Genomic DNA, 14640 nt, shown 5'->3' on the forward strand with positions numbered 1-14640 from the left:
TTCATCGCATGGCTAGCCGTCCAGGCTGGCGGGACACGCGACGTAATTGTATCGACGAAGCCGGCCCTGCAGAGCGCCCAACACTAATGCCGCTACTACTGCATCTACACTCTTGCCGCGGCGACTGCAGCACGCCGTTGATCCAACTGCGTTGTTATACCACCGCCCCAGGCCTCAGGCGCGGACGCGATGAGCGTAACAACTCATGATGCACGGCCGTAAGCAAACCACTAATTCCCTATACACATGTCCGAGCAACGCCGGCTGTCCACCAAGCCGCCATTCTGGCCGGTGCTGATGGACAGATACTCATCCACCTGTTCTCATCCCACCTCTTCCGATAGGCCCAGCCAACCAAACATGGTAGTTCCCGTCCCGGCTCAAAATACGCCTTTTCCAGCTGCCATGCCATCATGCACCCTCTGACGCTTCCTCAACCATTTTAGTCACAAATCAACTCTTATCCACCAATCATGTCTCATACACATTCTACCCGTCTGGTACTCCACACTGGCCCACTTGCTGTCTGCGCCGCCCAGCTCCGCATACTGATGCTGCTCATGCCGATGCCGCTGTACGCCTACCCTCATGCTCTCTGATTACAACTACCCGGCCAATAGGAACGCACATGACTAGCTGAATGTACACACATGTACATACGTGTAGCCTACCGATCACCGATTCCCGTCCTGCCGTCGTCTGCGGGATCTTGGAAAGAAAGCCTCCTGCGACCCATAGCTAAAATGACACTGTCGAACTGCTGTTCGATCATCTTGCAGAATAACGGGCGTGCACCCACACCTAATACTGCTGATCTCGACAACACGCAATCCAAACTATATACCTCGACCTGTTTCACGACTCGCCCAAGAGCAACATGACCTGGCTTAGATAAATCCAGTCGAGCTCTCTGGTCCACGCTTCGCTGGTGATTGGCTGACTGAAGCTTGTCTTTGACACTTACCATATGGCCTGACTGCCCTCAGCATCCCATGCGACCCCGACTATAAATCGCTTGGCAATTTGGGGTCAGACTTATGAGCAAGCATTAAAAAAAATCCAACGTTCTAGACTGCATTCCCTGGTGGAAATTTGGTTGTTTTTCCATTGTGTTATGCCAACAGCAAGTCTTCAAACTGCCTATTTATCTACATACTGCCTCGGCTTAGGTGAATGATTTCGGCCCGAGAGCATTTTGTACCAATGCGCTTGAGCCGGGTTGCTGCTGGCCTGCACCCAAGGTCTCTTTTCTTTTCTTTTTCTTGCGACCCCAACTTTTGACACGCCAGCCAACTTTGCGTCATTCCCCGCGTTGTTGAAAAGCAGACACAGATCAATCGCTGAGCTGCGGCCAAGGCCAATGCCCATCGATCTGGTGCAGCTGTTTCAGATTTTGGATCATGGGTTGCCTATGATCTACAAGCACCATGTGTGTGTGTGTATCACAAAGTGCCTGCCGCAGAATGAAGCGAGCAGGATTCTCAGGCCCTCTTTGCATCCGCTTACTTTGGCATCCTGAGCGTTTACTTACGTATTGGCAAGGCATGTGCCCGGCTGCTGCCATGACATCCATGTATCTGAAACGCGGGAGATCGGAGAGCCAAAGTGGGCCTTTGCGCATCTTAGCTGTGCTGTTTTATTCCTTTTCTTTTTTTCGTCAATTGTAGATCAGCCGTCTCCATAGTATATATCACCGGTCGTAACTAGTAGTTTTGCCTTTTAGAACGGCGACTAAATTCGCAACCTCACCAGCACCCCAAGGCATCCGAGCGCGCCGCAGACAATGCTGTCCCCTGCGTCTCACATGGCCGAAACTCAAAGGGCCAGCCCTCTCACTCAGCATTTTTGCGAGGGCGAGAAATAAAAGAAAGGGGCCTCCAGCCAAGCTTACCCGCAAAACATAAGCACCCACAGAAAGGCAATTGCCAAACGCAAAAGGCATGAAGATTATGAAGCATCAAGGCACACTCAAACAGTCCATGGCAAAAAAGAGAGAGGGAGAGACCAACAAAAAAGCAAAAGAGAAAGAAGACAGCGAAGCCCATGGGGATCTACGTCAAATTACGTTAGTAACATGGATCGAAAGAAGCGATTCCCGTTAGGAAAGCCACGTACCGAACCCACAACCTTTGGTGATCAGAGACAGTCAAAGCCGAAAACCAACGCGCTACCATTGCGCCAAGGCTCCTTTTTGGGGAAGTGTAGATGACTGTTTCCCCTTGTAGTCATTATATACTTTATTGATGTTGTACTACTCACTTTTTTTTATAAGTAATTGGGGGGAATTAAGACTAGTAGTACCTAGGTAGTTAACCCTTGAAGGTGCAAAATGAAAAATAGCCACACGACCGACTTCCCTGTTTGGAAAAAAAGCAAGTATACAATTACCCAAGTGACGAAGTCATGCAGTAAAACCTATTCCCAGTTATCCCTAGTGCATATGTACAATACATACCATGCGTACACTTCTAACGTCCATCCCTTCGTCACACAAACCCCACTGTGCCGCGAAATCTAAGTCTTCCGTATGTGGCTAGCTCAATACAGTGTGTGCCGCTATACGTTACCATCGGACGTAATTTTTAAGACTCCATTAGTCACACCCAGCCCGTGGCTTCAATGAATTGTGGCTGATGAATTTAGAAAAGCTTAAACCATGTGATAGCATTGGTTTAATCGCCCTTGATGACTATTCTATTAACTTAGTTAACTAGTTAGTTAATGTTAATCTAAGTAAGCTGAGACGCACGGTATGCGAAGACACTACTATTACTTATAGATACTCAGCTTGCTTCCACCACGCGTGTAAATTATTAATTCTAGTATATATTGTTGTCAGAACCTAGCCTCCTCTGACCCCCTCTGGGCCTTCTGGGTGGCTATCAGCCCAAGACAGGCTCCCTTTAGTCATATCTGACTTGGCACTGTAGATAGAAGCTTAACGAACCCTACCTTAACTTAGTAGCTGTTCGTCTACGGTGAATACAGACTATTGAACCATCTTCGCTATTGTTGGCCTTAACCCGTGCTAAATAATAACAATCTAACGTCTAACAGCTACCCCGTAGCGTTGGCATAGTCCTAGCAAAAGTAGGCGGCTCGCCAGCGCTTCGCCTCTGCAGGTCATGATTTATTTTCAATAAACCTAGTTCTAGGATGTAGTTCTGAGCGTATACAGCATATTTCAGATGTAAAGATGTCCAACAACAGGTTGACTGACTGAACCTTCAGAGAAGGAACAATGCCGAACGTTGGCCTGGTTGTCGCTAGCTTCTAAGACTCCCCATTGTACCTCCTGCGTTGAGACTCGGTTCTCGCTCTCTGGATGACATGCCGCACTAATGGCCATGCTGCAACTGCTTGCAAGTGGCATACCACGCCTGTACGGTATAAAGCCAGCTGTCAACAGTGCGATGAACATGAGCGAACCGAAGACGATGACACATACGATCGCAAGGGGTGAATATCCACAAGTCGTGATGCTCATCGACTCGTCTCTGGGGTCAAACGCCTGGTCCCTGAGCCACTGTTGTCCTGCTGCGCTGCGGTTGTCCATGTAGTCGTAAAGGTCGATTGAGATCAGAAAAATACTCTGTGAGACTAGCCAGTGCAGTGTACCGCTCATGAACATCAGCGGTACACTGAATCTGTACGGCAGCTGTAAAAAGTAGGTTGACCGCTGCTTGCCTAGTGGAGATCGTGATACTCGAAGACCTTTCCGTTTGAATGCGTAGGATATCCACTCGTAGCCCAGGAGCATGGCTGTGAAATGGGCATTGTAAAAGTAATCAAGGAAAGATATGATGAGCTGTGGGGTGTTTGCAATGAGAGTATTCGCAATCAGATTTCTGTTTCCCAGAGCGCCGATGATCATGGTGCGTGGGTCGACGGCGCCGAAGCCGAGGTCGACAAGCGAAACAGACGTACCTCTCGGAATTTTGTATATGCTGAACCATAAGAGAGATAAAGACACTGCTATTGCAACGACATACATCATAACGGTTATAGCGCGACGGGTCTTACTTATCGCATCCATCCATGATGCCTTCGGCGCCAACCAACACCTGGCACCGGCGCGAAAATGCCCATACCTGATATCATGTATGGACAACAAGCACATATCGCGAGTGCTTGGGTCCGGGTCGTCTAGGAATGATGCCACTGCATCTCCCATGGTGAGGAGCGGCTCGTCGAACGGCTTGAAGACGATGTAGAACATCAGGATAGCCTTCAGGAAGTTGACGACAGTGACGATCACCAAGATAGTGGAGTTGAGTCGGATCTTGCAGTGTGGCGGTGCTCGTTCACTTAGGCAGAAAGATACAGGGTGTTTCTTGGTGTCTGAAAAATCCGAGCATCCGCTCGTCCATATGTGCTGGTTGTTGGGATCTTGAACTGACCAGCAGTCGTCGCCGCCGACCCTCCATGCAGACGCATTCGACCGAATTTCTGATATCCGGTCCGTACAGTGATCGTTGTTTTCTCTAGGGGGTAAACCCGAGCATATCCATTGATACGCGTCTGCAGACTGTTCTGGGTTCTTTGCGTAGATAGACGCGAATGCGACAGCATCGTAAACATATGAATCGTTAATGAAGGTGTTTTCGTGCCGGGGTGGGAAATCCTCGTCGCGACCAACCAGAAGTATATTCCGTCTAAATGACTGAATCGCGGTAGCGTACTCATCGATACATTCAGCAGGCTCGAGCCTGACCAGGGAGTCGTTTTGCGCGCGAGACCATAGACTGTTCAATATTTCTGGAAATTCACCGTTGGGGTATCCATCGTAGACAAGACCCTTTGTCCAGTTCGTGTAAAGGTTGGGCTGGGTCGCACAATTGATACACTCGGCACTGTTCACGAAAGATTCGCTTACTGAAAACGCAAAATAGCTGTTGGATGATATCGACGCATAGACAGCGGAATTATAGCTATTTAGCATCAGCGCCAGTGAAAGTTGCTTTAATCGATGTGGAAACGCACAGTAAGTGGAGAGGAAGTGACGTGAGTGCTAGAAGCAGCCAAAGGATTAGATCTTGCCGCTTGATGTGCCTCAGGTTGCGCATGCTTGAGATCCCGATGTCAAGCCATTCACTCTGCATATGTGCCTTGTCCACTGCAGATCTAGTTGGTGCAGACAGACACTGCATACAGTAATTGCTTGCAGTGAAGAGGATTGTACTCAGAATGTTGATAAGCACGTGCACAGCAGAGTTGAGCGCCTTTACACGGTCACAATCTCCTTCGTACAAGTTTCCCATGTTTGTGTGCCAAGTGACCGAGCTCCAGATAGTGAAAGCCAGATTGATGGAGAAGACGGAGGAAGCGCAGATTGCGAAAATGAAAACACTAGTCTTCCATCCTTCGAGGCGCAATCTGTACGTCCAGTGGGAGACATCATTAATGGAACGATCTCTGTAGGCACCCGAAGTCCTTGACGTAACGCTTCGCATGATTTATGCTGGTGTGAATTAAGTGTTCGTGAAATAGGTAGCTAAACAGCGCCGAGACGCTGCCGGCCACATAGCAGCTAAGTACGTCAAGACATGAATGAGGATGCGCACCGTAGCAGTAAAGCTCAGGCAACCATACTATCTTTCATTGGTTAGTGCTCATCCCAAATTAGTGTATGATGACTAGCGTGCCCCACATGCGAGCTGATTACCCTAGCGAGCTGTCCACTTATGCCAGGGCTATGCCAACGCCACGAGGCAGTGCTGTTACAAGTAACAACAGGAAGGGTCTCTCCACCAGCAATGACGATAGATAGTTGGGAAACCACTGAGAATCCTGCCAGAGAGTAATTATGTAACTTAGGATCCTACTAAGGTATAGCCTCTAGAAGACTACTAGATAAAGAGAGGCTAACTTCTGGTAACACATTGGACCTATGGAGTTCCTCCTTGATCACATCGAACTAATGTACCGCTTTTTCATATATGTTATTGTCGTGACGCTCCCGTGGCATATGCTTATTGATCCTCGATTTAATCTCTAGGTGGCGGCGACGAAAGGCTTGAGGTTAATTCTTTTTCGGTGGCTCGGATGGTTGTTTCGTGGCACGTTGACGGGCGATGCAAAAAGTAAGTCTAGGTATGTACTCAACACGCATGGGAGTGCTAACTACGCTCATTCATAATATAAAAGCAATAAGAGCTTTCTCCTTAGGTGGGGTAAGATATTGCTGGCTTTAGGCCTTATCCTTCATCGAAGGTTGTCCCCGTTTCCGGTAATATCGGGTATAGTAGGGAATCTCTTTTTCCGTCCCTATGGGAGAAGTCTAGTCTGCAAGCATGTCTATAGGGGTGGTTTGCGCTAGCGCTTTGCTGAATCGGTTCTATGTTTGCTGTAATGCAACAAATGCTGCCATTTAGGCTAGCATAACATACAGCATAGCTCTAACTGCACTTCTGGACTAAACAAAGGAACCCGATTGTACCAAAGATAGGACGCACGTGACTAGCGTAAATGCTTCGAGAAGCGTGCGCCACACTTTGATACTATTAAGCTAGTCCGAGAACATACGTAAGATACGGTATGCTAAGGCTTGACATAAGCGCGCTAAAATCAGCTGCTGAGACATAAGAGTAAGTCTTGTTCGCGGATAAATCCGGGATGTACTTAATCATTATTGAGTATGTACTTCTAAGACTCTCGAGATACATTTTTTTCGATTATTGCCTACCAATTTCATATCCCGATATGTGAAATTCATCTACCCATAGTGTAGAGACAGGGGTAGAAAGCTAATGCAGCCTCCAGTGGGTGAGAAAGCACGAGCGACAGCATGGTTCAACAGCCTGTATTTTTTTTGACTGTAGGCCCTAATGCTACAAAGAAGACATTGTCGAATGACTGTTCGAGATATTAGAGCGATGCAAACAATGTAGAAACATTGAAGACGTCGAATTAGTACAATTATTGCGGCACGGCAGGATTTGCGTGTCTTAGGGATGGACATTAGTGATACCATCGATATCAAGTGGTGCCACGTGACTGTCCCCCCGCCCCACCAACATTAACCGAATCCTAACCAAAAACAAAAATGTTTAGTTTCGAACAATGCACACAACATGACCTGTGTGCCACATGGCAAAAAGCTAGCAAAAAAAGAAAATTAATTGCATCGGCCGGGAATCGAACCCGGGGCTAGCCGACGTTGTCCAATCTGAACTGTGAAGAACAGATGGATGGCAACGGCTAATTTTACCACTAAACCACCGATGCTGGGGTTATTCAAGTGAAGCTGGTGCTTCTGTTGATGAAATGAGGGGAAATTGTAATCAATATGTACCATTAGATTGTAAAAGTGTCTTGCATTACGAAAATGAAACAAGTTCAACACGACTGAAACACTCTAGCAATCACGGATTCCCAAAACATCATTCTTACTACTATACCCTTGATGCCATATCCACCGCTGCTCTATATTGAATAAATGGAAAAACGCATGGTAAATCAGAAATAGATGTAGAAGAGATATACGCTAATTGAAAACCAATGTTCAACGCTCAGTTGTGCCCTTGAATTCGTAACTCATACCTATGGAAAAGCTACTGATGTTGACTTAGTTGCAGAGATGTAGCGGAGTAGAGGGATATAGAATAAACCAACTATATGCAAAGGTTGAGATACACCCATTCAGATATCGGCATTGTTGCCTTTATTTATTTCTGCTCTACCAGGATAGGTATTAGATGAAAGTGAAGTTAAAAGGTTCTATCACGATAGTACCTCAGATCTTTCGTACTAACAGAATAGTCACAGTACATGTCGATTTTTATTTGAACAAAAAAAGGTAATTATCCTGTTTGAGTACAAAATCGAGATTTCGGCGGACACTAAACATTTACTTTGCAATGCACCATACACTCTACTCCCCATGTTCAACCTGCCTTTCTTAACCCCCTTTTTCTCTACCCTTCATACTCTAATCATACTTCCGAACCGGCCTCCCCTTCTCAGCCTGCTCACACAACCCCCTCTTAGGCATCTTCTCCAGCCAATCATTCTCCCTCTTCACATACCCCACACGACGATACGGCTTCCCCTTATCACCCCTAAACAGCTTATGCCAGCCCTCCAAGCCATCGACAACCTGTTTCTTCGCACTCTTGAGTTCCTGCGCGTGTCGATTCTTCAGCTCGCCACTGCTGAGCTTCTTCCTGTGGCGTGCTTTCTCCATTGCAGCGGCGCGTTCCTCGGGGGTGAGAGAGGCCTTTTCCTCGGGGTCAACGGGCATGTACATTTGCTCTACACCGCGTAGATCCGGGACTGAATCTTCGGCGAAGCAGCCAGTTAGGAAAGCGCGGGCGGCGTCTTTGCCGGCGAAAAAGTGGTATGAGCCGCCGGGGCCGTAGGTGGTGGGCGAGATGGAGACGTCGTAGATTGTGCCGTTGATGGCGAGGTAGATGGGTTTCTTGGGATCGGAGCCGTCGTATAGTGCGAGTTCGTTGTCGGTGAGGACGACTTCGCCTTGCTGTGATAAGTGGTCAGTATGAACTTTCTACACATGTGCCGCCGAGATGTGGACATGGGGGTGAAGTACAATTAGACTCTTCCATTCTCGCGCTCGTGTCCACCATGGGTTGTAGCCCCATGTCATGCTTTCTCCGCTGGTACTCAGATAGCTCAGTCCACAGCTCAATAGTACCAGTCCGCCCAGTATACGCAGTACGTCTAGTACTGACAGGCCATCTGACGTTGCCTCGGCCTGCTCTTTGACCGCCTGCTTGAGCTCAGCCTTCTCCTTTGCAGCCGCAAGATCCGGGACTCCAGCCGAGTTCGTCGCATCCGTGGGCGCATTATCCTTTGCAGGACGACGATATCGTGCCGATGATGACATTATGTCGGTAGTATTGGTGGTAATGTAGGAGTCGCGAGAGTGTGGTTGTGCAACGCAGAGTCGAATAGGATAGGTACGATGGTGCCAACTACACAACCTGAAGTCTGCCGGTAGTTTCTATAGTGTCTTGAGATCAGCAATCAAAGAAAGGCAAAACGCAGAGAGGGACTGTATACCCGTTCACAACCGGCCTGCAGCTCAAGAGTAGCACTGCACAATAGCAAATGAACTCAACTACACGAGCTTACTACCCTCAAAACAACAAACCTCCTAGGTGAAATTATCTAAAGACGTGTCCAAAAGCCAAGAGAGACAATGCAATGCGCGCGCGGAATGCGGAGAAATAGATTGCTCCTCGCGTCTTGTACGTCGGAAGTAACGCGCATCCCCGTTCCGATGATTGGGCCCCTCGTCCCGGAATCCCGGTTGATGTCATCTGGCCACTGCACTTTCGCTTGAGCCCGCAGAAATTCTAGAATTCGGTGCATGAAGAAATTAATTACGCATTGAACTTCACCTTTCCAGGCATACTATAATCGATACAAAAAAATCCTGTGTTGAAAACTCTGAGCACCAATCTTGCATTGACAGCCTTTTTCAATTTCCTTTTCTTTTATCATAACTACAAGTTTATATATTATGTTTTTTTGGTGTAAGAGAGTGTCCTGCCAAACGCTCAATTATGGCAGCGATTAGTCGCATCAAATATTTACAGCAACTATGCAATGTCTTTCTTTTCGTGTTCAAGTAGCAACGTTCGAATCATTGATCTAAGGAGTCGTGAATGTTGCGGATTTCGACTTGGGCCTCTCTGTCACTCTTTGGGAAAACCTGTTTGAGACCCGCCTGGAAGACTCCGACGTTGTAGTCGATGAGAGCCTTTTTCTCTGCCGGATTGTCCTGGCCCATGATACACACCAATGCGAGGTACCTGTCAGCAGTTAGCGCCCACCTCTCAACTAGTCACATATCTTGATTGACATACTTGTTAATCTCACGCAAGTAAAGATACCTGCTGTTCTTCTTCTCCATGGTGATCAAGCTCTCTGCATCGTTGTTGCCCATCTCACTTTCATTATCTCCGTCGTCAGGCCGATCCCAACCATAAATCTCACTGACATCAATGACAACGTCGATGTAGTCGGAACAGATCTCATAGCTGCCGATATCGGTTGGGCTCGTATCAGTTGCAATGTATATTTTGCTCATAATGTCGAAGAGATATGCTTTCTCAATGTTGCAAGCCCCACACAGGTTGTTGAGCAATGCCTCGAGTGTAGGCAGTTGCGGAATGAGTTTTTGGATGACTTTACTAAAGGCCTCGAAGATGGACTGGTCGTAGATGGACGTCTGATAAAAGGATATGGGCGCTTGCTCATAGCCGTGATCTGAAAGTTCGTCTTGAACTCGTTGAATGATGTCACGGAAAGTGTCACCGCGGAAGTCATCTGACAAACCGTCGACTTTGTGGACAAAGACTTCTACGTTGATGTTGGGGTATGATTGCTGCAGGTTGAGAATGGTCATGTTGAGCCTGGCAATAGCATCGAGATATTCGTCCTGTGCGTCGATGACCCATATAAGCGCTCCGATTTCCTCAAAGATATTGTCGGTATCGAAGGCTGGGTCAAAGTAGTCTAGGTGGCCGGGGAGATCCCATACTTGAAAGTCCATGAACGAGCTGTTGTGTTTGTTTAGTATAAGAAGACATGTACTTTAGGTGTGGCTTACTGCATAGACTCCTTCTTGATCCTGTAGGTAGTCTCTAGATACAGGGTTTCGCTCGGCGGCAACTTGTGGAAGACGACACTTGATATCGACGACTTTCCACTCCTGTGACATGATTAGCGTTAGAGCCACATAACCTTTGCTAAAACTCACCTTCGCTGACCCATGAGGAGCAGCCGTGGTTTGCCATCTCCGGCCTTGCTGTTTGGCACGCGGCCCGTGTGGTACTGAGGCGAAAAGTCAACCGGCGGTTGTTCGGCATTCGGCAAGTCCTGTAGAAAGCGGTCCATGGTTAACTGTGCACTTGGCTTGAGAAGTGATGAGCTGGCTGATGTTTGTGCTTTTTCTTGGGCATTCTCGCGGGTGATGTTGCGCGCTGCATCGACAGCTGCTGAGCGCTGCTGGGAGAGATAGCGGCTCTCCATTCTAGTGTATGGGATGGTGGTGGCAATGGTGGTTGTACAGGGTATATGGCTAAGAAAAAGACAAGTTGCGCAAAGAAACGGGTATCGTGAGTAAAGGAAGCGCCGCGCCGAAGGAAGAAAAAACACAGAACCAAAGATTACAAAGCCGCGCCTTCTGTCTTGACCTCAACGGACCGACATTTGCGCGGTGAAGCGTGGTACTTTGGGAGATGGTAGCCACACTCGGACAGGCGTGATATGCAGGCCGATGAGGGAAGCCACGAGGGCGTCCGGCTCGTAGGGATGGCGAGGCTGAAGACAAAGCGACGGGTCAATCAGGAGCGGCTGCGATGTTCTACAAGAGTGACACACCCAAGGCAATTGACAGTGGGCCGAGGGTACAAAAGGGGAGCTCAGGCCATGGTGCAAACGAGTATATAGGGCTGTGGGAGACTCGCGACGCGACACACGTGGCTTAGACGGGAGCTAGCTGAAGAGGGAGACGACAATGGACCATGTGGGGAGAGTGCGGAGCGGGAGAAGAGAGATGGGCTTACCTCCATGGTTATACAGTGGTAGTGTAGCGTCTCTGCGGTGCGCACGGTGGAGGTGGTCGTTAGGCCCTAGCCTCGCGATACCCTTCCTTTACCCTGGCTGTTGGCTCGGAGCCCGACCTGATTACCAGCCTCGGGCCAGATGCGCGCAGAGGATCCAAGACCTCTCTTCCAACACTACCCTGTTTCACTCTGCCACCCAAACAGGTCTTATGCAGGTGTAATTCGACTCGGAAACGCCCTTCGTTGGTGGCTCGAAGCCGAAAACGCCGGGTTGGTAGGGATGCGTTCTCAGCGGAAGCCGGCCCTAGAACCTCTTCCTGGCACACGAGTCGATGCCGAATCGGAAATAAGTCAAGATTGCTGATACGCAGCCGCAGTGGCCTGACTCCAACGCCTTCGAGGAAGAAAAAATTATCGCAGGATGAGGTCAAGTGTCACTGCGACGCAACGGTTGGGTCGCGTTTACGTCGTTGCGCTCTCCCATCTTGGCTCAAAGCAGCAAGATCTTCAGGCACCGCTCTCTGTCGCCTCCAACATCAACCACACTTTCCTCTCTAGCCGACGCCTCGAGGATTCATGGCTAAGCAACGCAGTCCAGGCCCTTGGAGCGGTGAAGGCAATCATATCGACAGGGCAGCCTGGCATGAGTCAGAGCTGACGGGAGTATCCCATGGCAGACCAGGATTGACGTTCTTGTCGCGGATAACTATATATCCACTCCCGTAGCAACGTCACTGCGCTGCGCAAGCACTTCTTGGGCGCCGTTCCAGGGGTTTCGCTTTTCTTTCATGCTAAGTACTCGTAGCTGACAGTCCTGTGTACTACACGTAGTCATGGGAGCCCAAGCCGAAAAGAAATAAAAGAAAAGAAAAAGAAATACCAATCAGACCACACAAACATATCCTAGTCACACCCAAATCTGATTTTCAATGCACATATATCCATATCTGACTGGTATTGCATTGCTAAGACTAAGAAAGCAATATCAAATGCATCCGACGCTCCGGTCCCAATTGCCGGGGTATCAAGCCAGAAAGCCAAACGCAGTTATCTTTCAATCTCCATACACCGAATACACATACACCTGCATCCAGCCGTACCCCTGATTTAGACTCCATTCAAACGCCACATAGTACCTGGAATTATACTCACCATCACATATCCTGTACAAGCTCCTTTTGGTCCCTTCAGTCCCGCGGGCCAGTCACTTCGGCGCCTAAAGTGCCAGCCGCCACCTGTCCAAGTCCACCAAAGAAAGCAAGGAACAGGGCCAGCGCAGTCGATTCTCCAGCAGACACCACATCACCGTCTGACAATGACCCATCTGATTCCATGGCCTCGACTTCTCGTTTCGTCTCTTCGCTTGGCTGATAGGTAGCATCCTGCTCGTCTTCCAATACATCCGCGTCAGATTCGTGGCTGTATACTTTTCCTCTGGTGCTCCGCCTGACAGGTCCACTTGCAGAAGCTGGCTGCGCTGCGCTAGACGAGCCATTCACCTTCTTTGAAGGGCGCCCACGCTTCTTAGGCGTAGTCGTGTCGAGAGCTGGCGGTGGCTCCTCGACGTGTTCCATGACTCTTGCCAGTTCCTTTTTGAAAGTAACGTGTTTTTCCTGGCTTGGTACCAGGAAGGAGAGCACGCTACTTTCTAGTATCGAATGAACGTCCAAGTCTCTAGTAAAAGTCCATGTGAGCAGGCTGATGGTTGTAAAGAACACATCAAGACTTGTGACACTGATAGCAGGATGTGTGCTGATATGTTTGAGTTTCTGACCGGCATTGCTTATAGTTGCCAGAAGCTTGTTTGCATGAGGCGAATCGCTCCTTCCAAACGAATGTGCAAACAGGTCCAAGACATGAGACCGCGAAGAGGGCCGGTTCACGTAGAGCAGAGTCGCCCAGATCCGCCAGTACACCAGGATAGAAGCCAGCGACAATGCGTAAAAGACCTTGGCATAAGAGCGATGGGCTGCTGCCTTGGATACATGTTGATGACCAAGTGAGTAGGGAATAATCTGAACCCTTGTCAGATGAGAATGCTATACCAGAATTGCGCTACATACCTGTGGTGCAAAGGCGAAAGCAAGAGGCATGGCCAGATAGCCTACTCGCATCATGCTTTTGTCGCCAAACTCAGACACCAGCTGTGGGAACAGGTTGAGTGTGACGAGTGACGCGACAATACCCATGTCGTAAACGAAGGCGTATGGTGTGAAGAGCGTGTCATGTCGCGGCGAGTCCCCCCGCTGCAGAGTTAGAGGTGTGTACAAGATGGTGATGAAGAACAGGCTCAAGGAATACCCCAGGCTTCCAATGGAGCTCAGTAGCACGAAAGACGCAATAGTGGTATTGGAGAGATTGCGCCTGCGCCCTAGAATTAATCAAGTCAGCGAAACACTCTCGAGAAATCGCATGTACGGAATTGCTGATGGTGTTCTACGTACCTTCGGCACCCATAAAGATGGAGCTTGCTATCAGCCCCACAAAGTATTGACTGGTGTAGAGAAATCCCTCGGGCTTCATGATTCCTACAGCATCGAATTCGCGCACAAGATCTATATCGGCAATCCAATCGCCCAGATGCCATTGCCCTAGCTCACTAGTGCCATACCAACCACTCCATAAGCTCCCTGGGATCTCCTGCTTGTTGTGCTCAGCCCATCGTACGTAGGAGATGGCGCGCCAAAGGAAGGCGAAGCTCCCCACTGAGAGCAGTGATATGAGCGCAATGGTGGAGAAGACAAAGGCATGACGTCGGCGCGCGGGGTCTTGGGAGCGCGTGTGGGTTGATGGCGGTTGTGATCTGGCAGCGCGTCGAGTAGTGAGCAGAACACGAGCCGTGAGGACTGTAACGAGCAAGACCTGCCCGCCGAAGAGTGCAATGGGGAGTGAGTTGCTCCTCGTGGCAGCGTCAGTTTCGACTGGCGCCATGATTGCTGTGCGAAGTTATGCGAAGGTTAGATACTGAGATCAAGGAGCATGATGCGAACGTGACAATAGTAGGAATGGAGAACAACAAAGCAAGCTAACTCAGCCTCAAGCAGCTCTCTCTTGTTTTGAACTGCGACGCGACCACAATTCCCCGCTCACGTCACTGCACATCAAC

At 49.0% G+C, this 14640-nt stretch overlaps 5 protein-coding genes and 1 non-coding gene across 6 annotated transcripts; all 6 read right to left on the bottom strand.

Annotated features, from left to right (window-relative positions):
* Positions 1-1732: 1732 nt before the first annotated feature.
* COCSADRAFT_41795 (uncharacterized protein) lies at positions 1733-2280 on the bottom strand (the record flags this gene model as incomplete). The annotated part of the gene is made up of 1 exon (XM_007707398.1): positions 1733-2280. A coding segment is annotated over exon 1 (209 nt), but the record flags the coding sequence as incomplete, so codon positions are not given.
* A 518-nt stretch (positions 2281-2798) lies between these two features.
* On the bottom strand, positions 2799-5519 carry COCSADRAFT_185715 (uncharacterized protein). The gene is made up of 2 exons (XM_007707557.1): positions 4984-5519; positions 2799-4931 (listed from the first exon to the last, which is right to left on the bottom strand). Exons 1-2 carry the CDS (start codon positions 5451-5453, stop codon positions 3185-3187), a joined length of 2217 nt encoding a protein of 738 aa, XP_007705747.1. The 5' UTR covers positions 5454-5519; the 3' UTR covers positions 2799-3184.
* Positions 5520-7122: 1603 nt separating this feature from the next.
* COCSADRAFT_t93 lies at positions 7123-7227 on the bottom strand. The gene has a single exon. It is a non-coding gene; the product is annotated as a tRNA-Gly (tRNA).
* A 532-nt stretch (positions 7228-7759) lies between these two features.
* On the bottom strand, positions 7760-9199 carry COCSADRAFT_154368 (uncharacterized protein). Its single transcript, XM_007707558.1, has 3 exons — positions 9022-9199; positions 8549-8962; positions 7760-8479 (listed from the first exon to the last, which is right to left on the bottom strand). Exons 2-3 carry the CDS (start codon positions 8843-8845, stop codon positions 7931-7933), a joined length of 846 nt encoding a protein of 281 aa, XP_007705748.1. The 5' UTR covers positions 8846-8962; positions 9022-9199; the 3' UTR covers positions 7760-7930.
* Positions 9200-9607: 408 nt separating this feature from the next.
* On the bottom strand, positions 9608-10998 carry COCSADRAFT_103534 (uncharacterized protein; the record flags this gene model as incomplete). The annotated part of the gene is made up of 4 exons (XM_007707559.1): positions 9608-9776; positions 9831-10526; positions 10577-10678; positions 10727-10998. 4 exons carry the CDS (start codon positions 10996-10998, stop codon positions 9608-9610), a joined length of 1239 nt encoding a protein of 412 aa, XP_007705749.1.
* A 1427-nt stretch (positions 10999-12425) lies between these two features.
* On the bottom strand, positions 12426-14587 carry COCSADRAFT_154374 (uncharacterized protein). Its single transcript, XM_007707560.1, has 3 exons — positions 13979-14587; positions 13598-13905; positions 12426-13549 (listed from the first exon to the last, which is right to left on the bottom strand). Exons 1-3 carry the CDS (start codon positions 14463-14465, stop codon positions 12722-12724), a joined length of 1623 nt encoding a protein of 540 aa, XP_007705750.1. The 5' UTR covers positions 14466-14587; the 3' UTR covers positions 12426-12721.
* Between the last annotated feature and the right edge of the window lie 53 nt (positions 14588-14640).

This window comes from Bipolaris sorokiniana, assembly GCF_000338995.1.
Source record: "Bipolaris sorokiniana ND90Pr unplaced genomic scaffold COCSAscaffold_19, whole genome shotgun sequence".
Lineage (NCBI taxonomy): Eukaryota > Fungi > Ascomycota > Dothideomycetes > Pleosporales > Pleosporaceae > Bipolaris > Bipolaris sorokiniana.

Excerpts from the sequence above, each read along its gene's own strand:
- COCSADRAFT_185715 (XM_007707557.1), bottom strand. The coding sequence starts at position 5,453 with ATGCGAAGCGTTACGTCAAGGACTTCGGGTGCCTACAGAGATCGTTCC. Across the intron at positions 4,932-4,983 it reads TCACTTCCTCTCCACTTACT|CTATAATTCCGCTGTCTATG; the intron begins GTGCGTTTCCAC and ends GATGCTAAATAG.
- COCSADRAFT_154368 (XM_007707558.1), bottom strand. The coding sequence starts at position 8,845 with ATGTCATCATCGGCACGATATCGTCGTCCTGCAAAGGATAATGCGCCC. Across the intron at positions 8,480-8,548 it reads GAGAATGGAAGAGTCTAATT|CAAGGCGAAGTCGTCCTCAC; the intron begins GTACTTCACCCC and ends CACTTATCACAG.
- COCSADRAFT_154374 (XM_007707560.1), bottom strand. The coding sequence starts at position 14,465 with ATGGCGCCAGTCGAAACTGACGCTGCCACGAGGAGCAACTCACTCCCC. Across the intron at positions 13,906-13,978 it reads CATCTTTATGGGTGCCGAAG|GGCGCAGGCGCAATCTCTCC; the intron begins GTACGTAGAACA and ends GATTAATTCTAG. Across the intron at positions 13,550-13,597 it reads CTTTCGCCTTTGCACCACAG|ATTATTCCCTACTCACTTGG; the intron begins GTATGTAGCGCA and ends ACAAGGGTTCAG.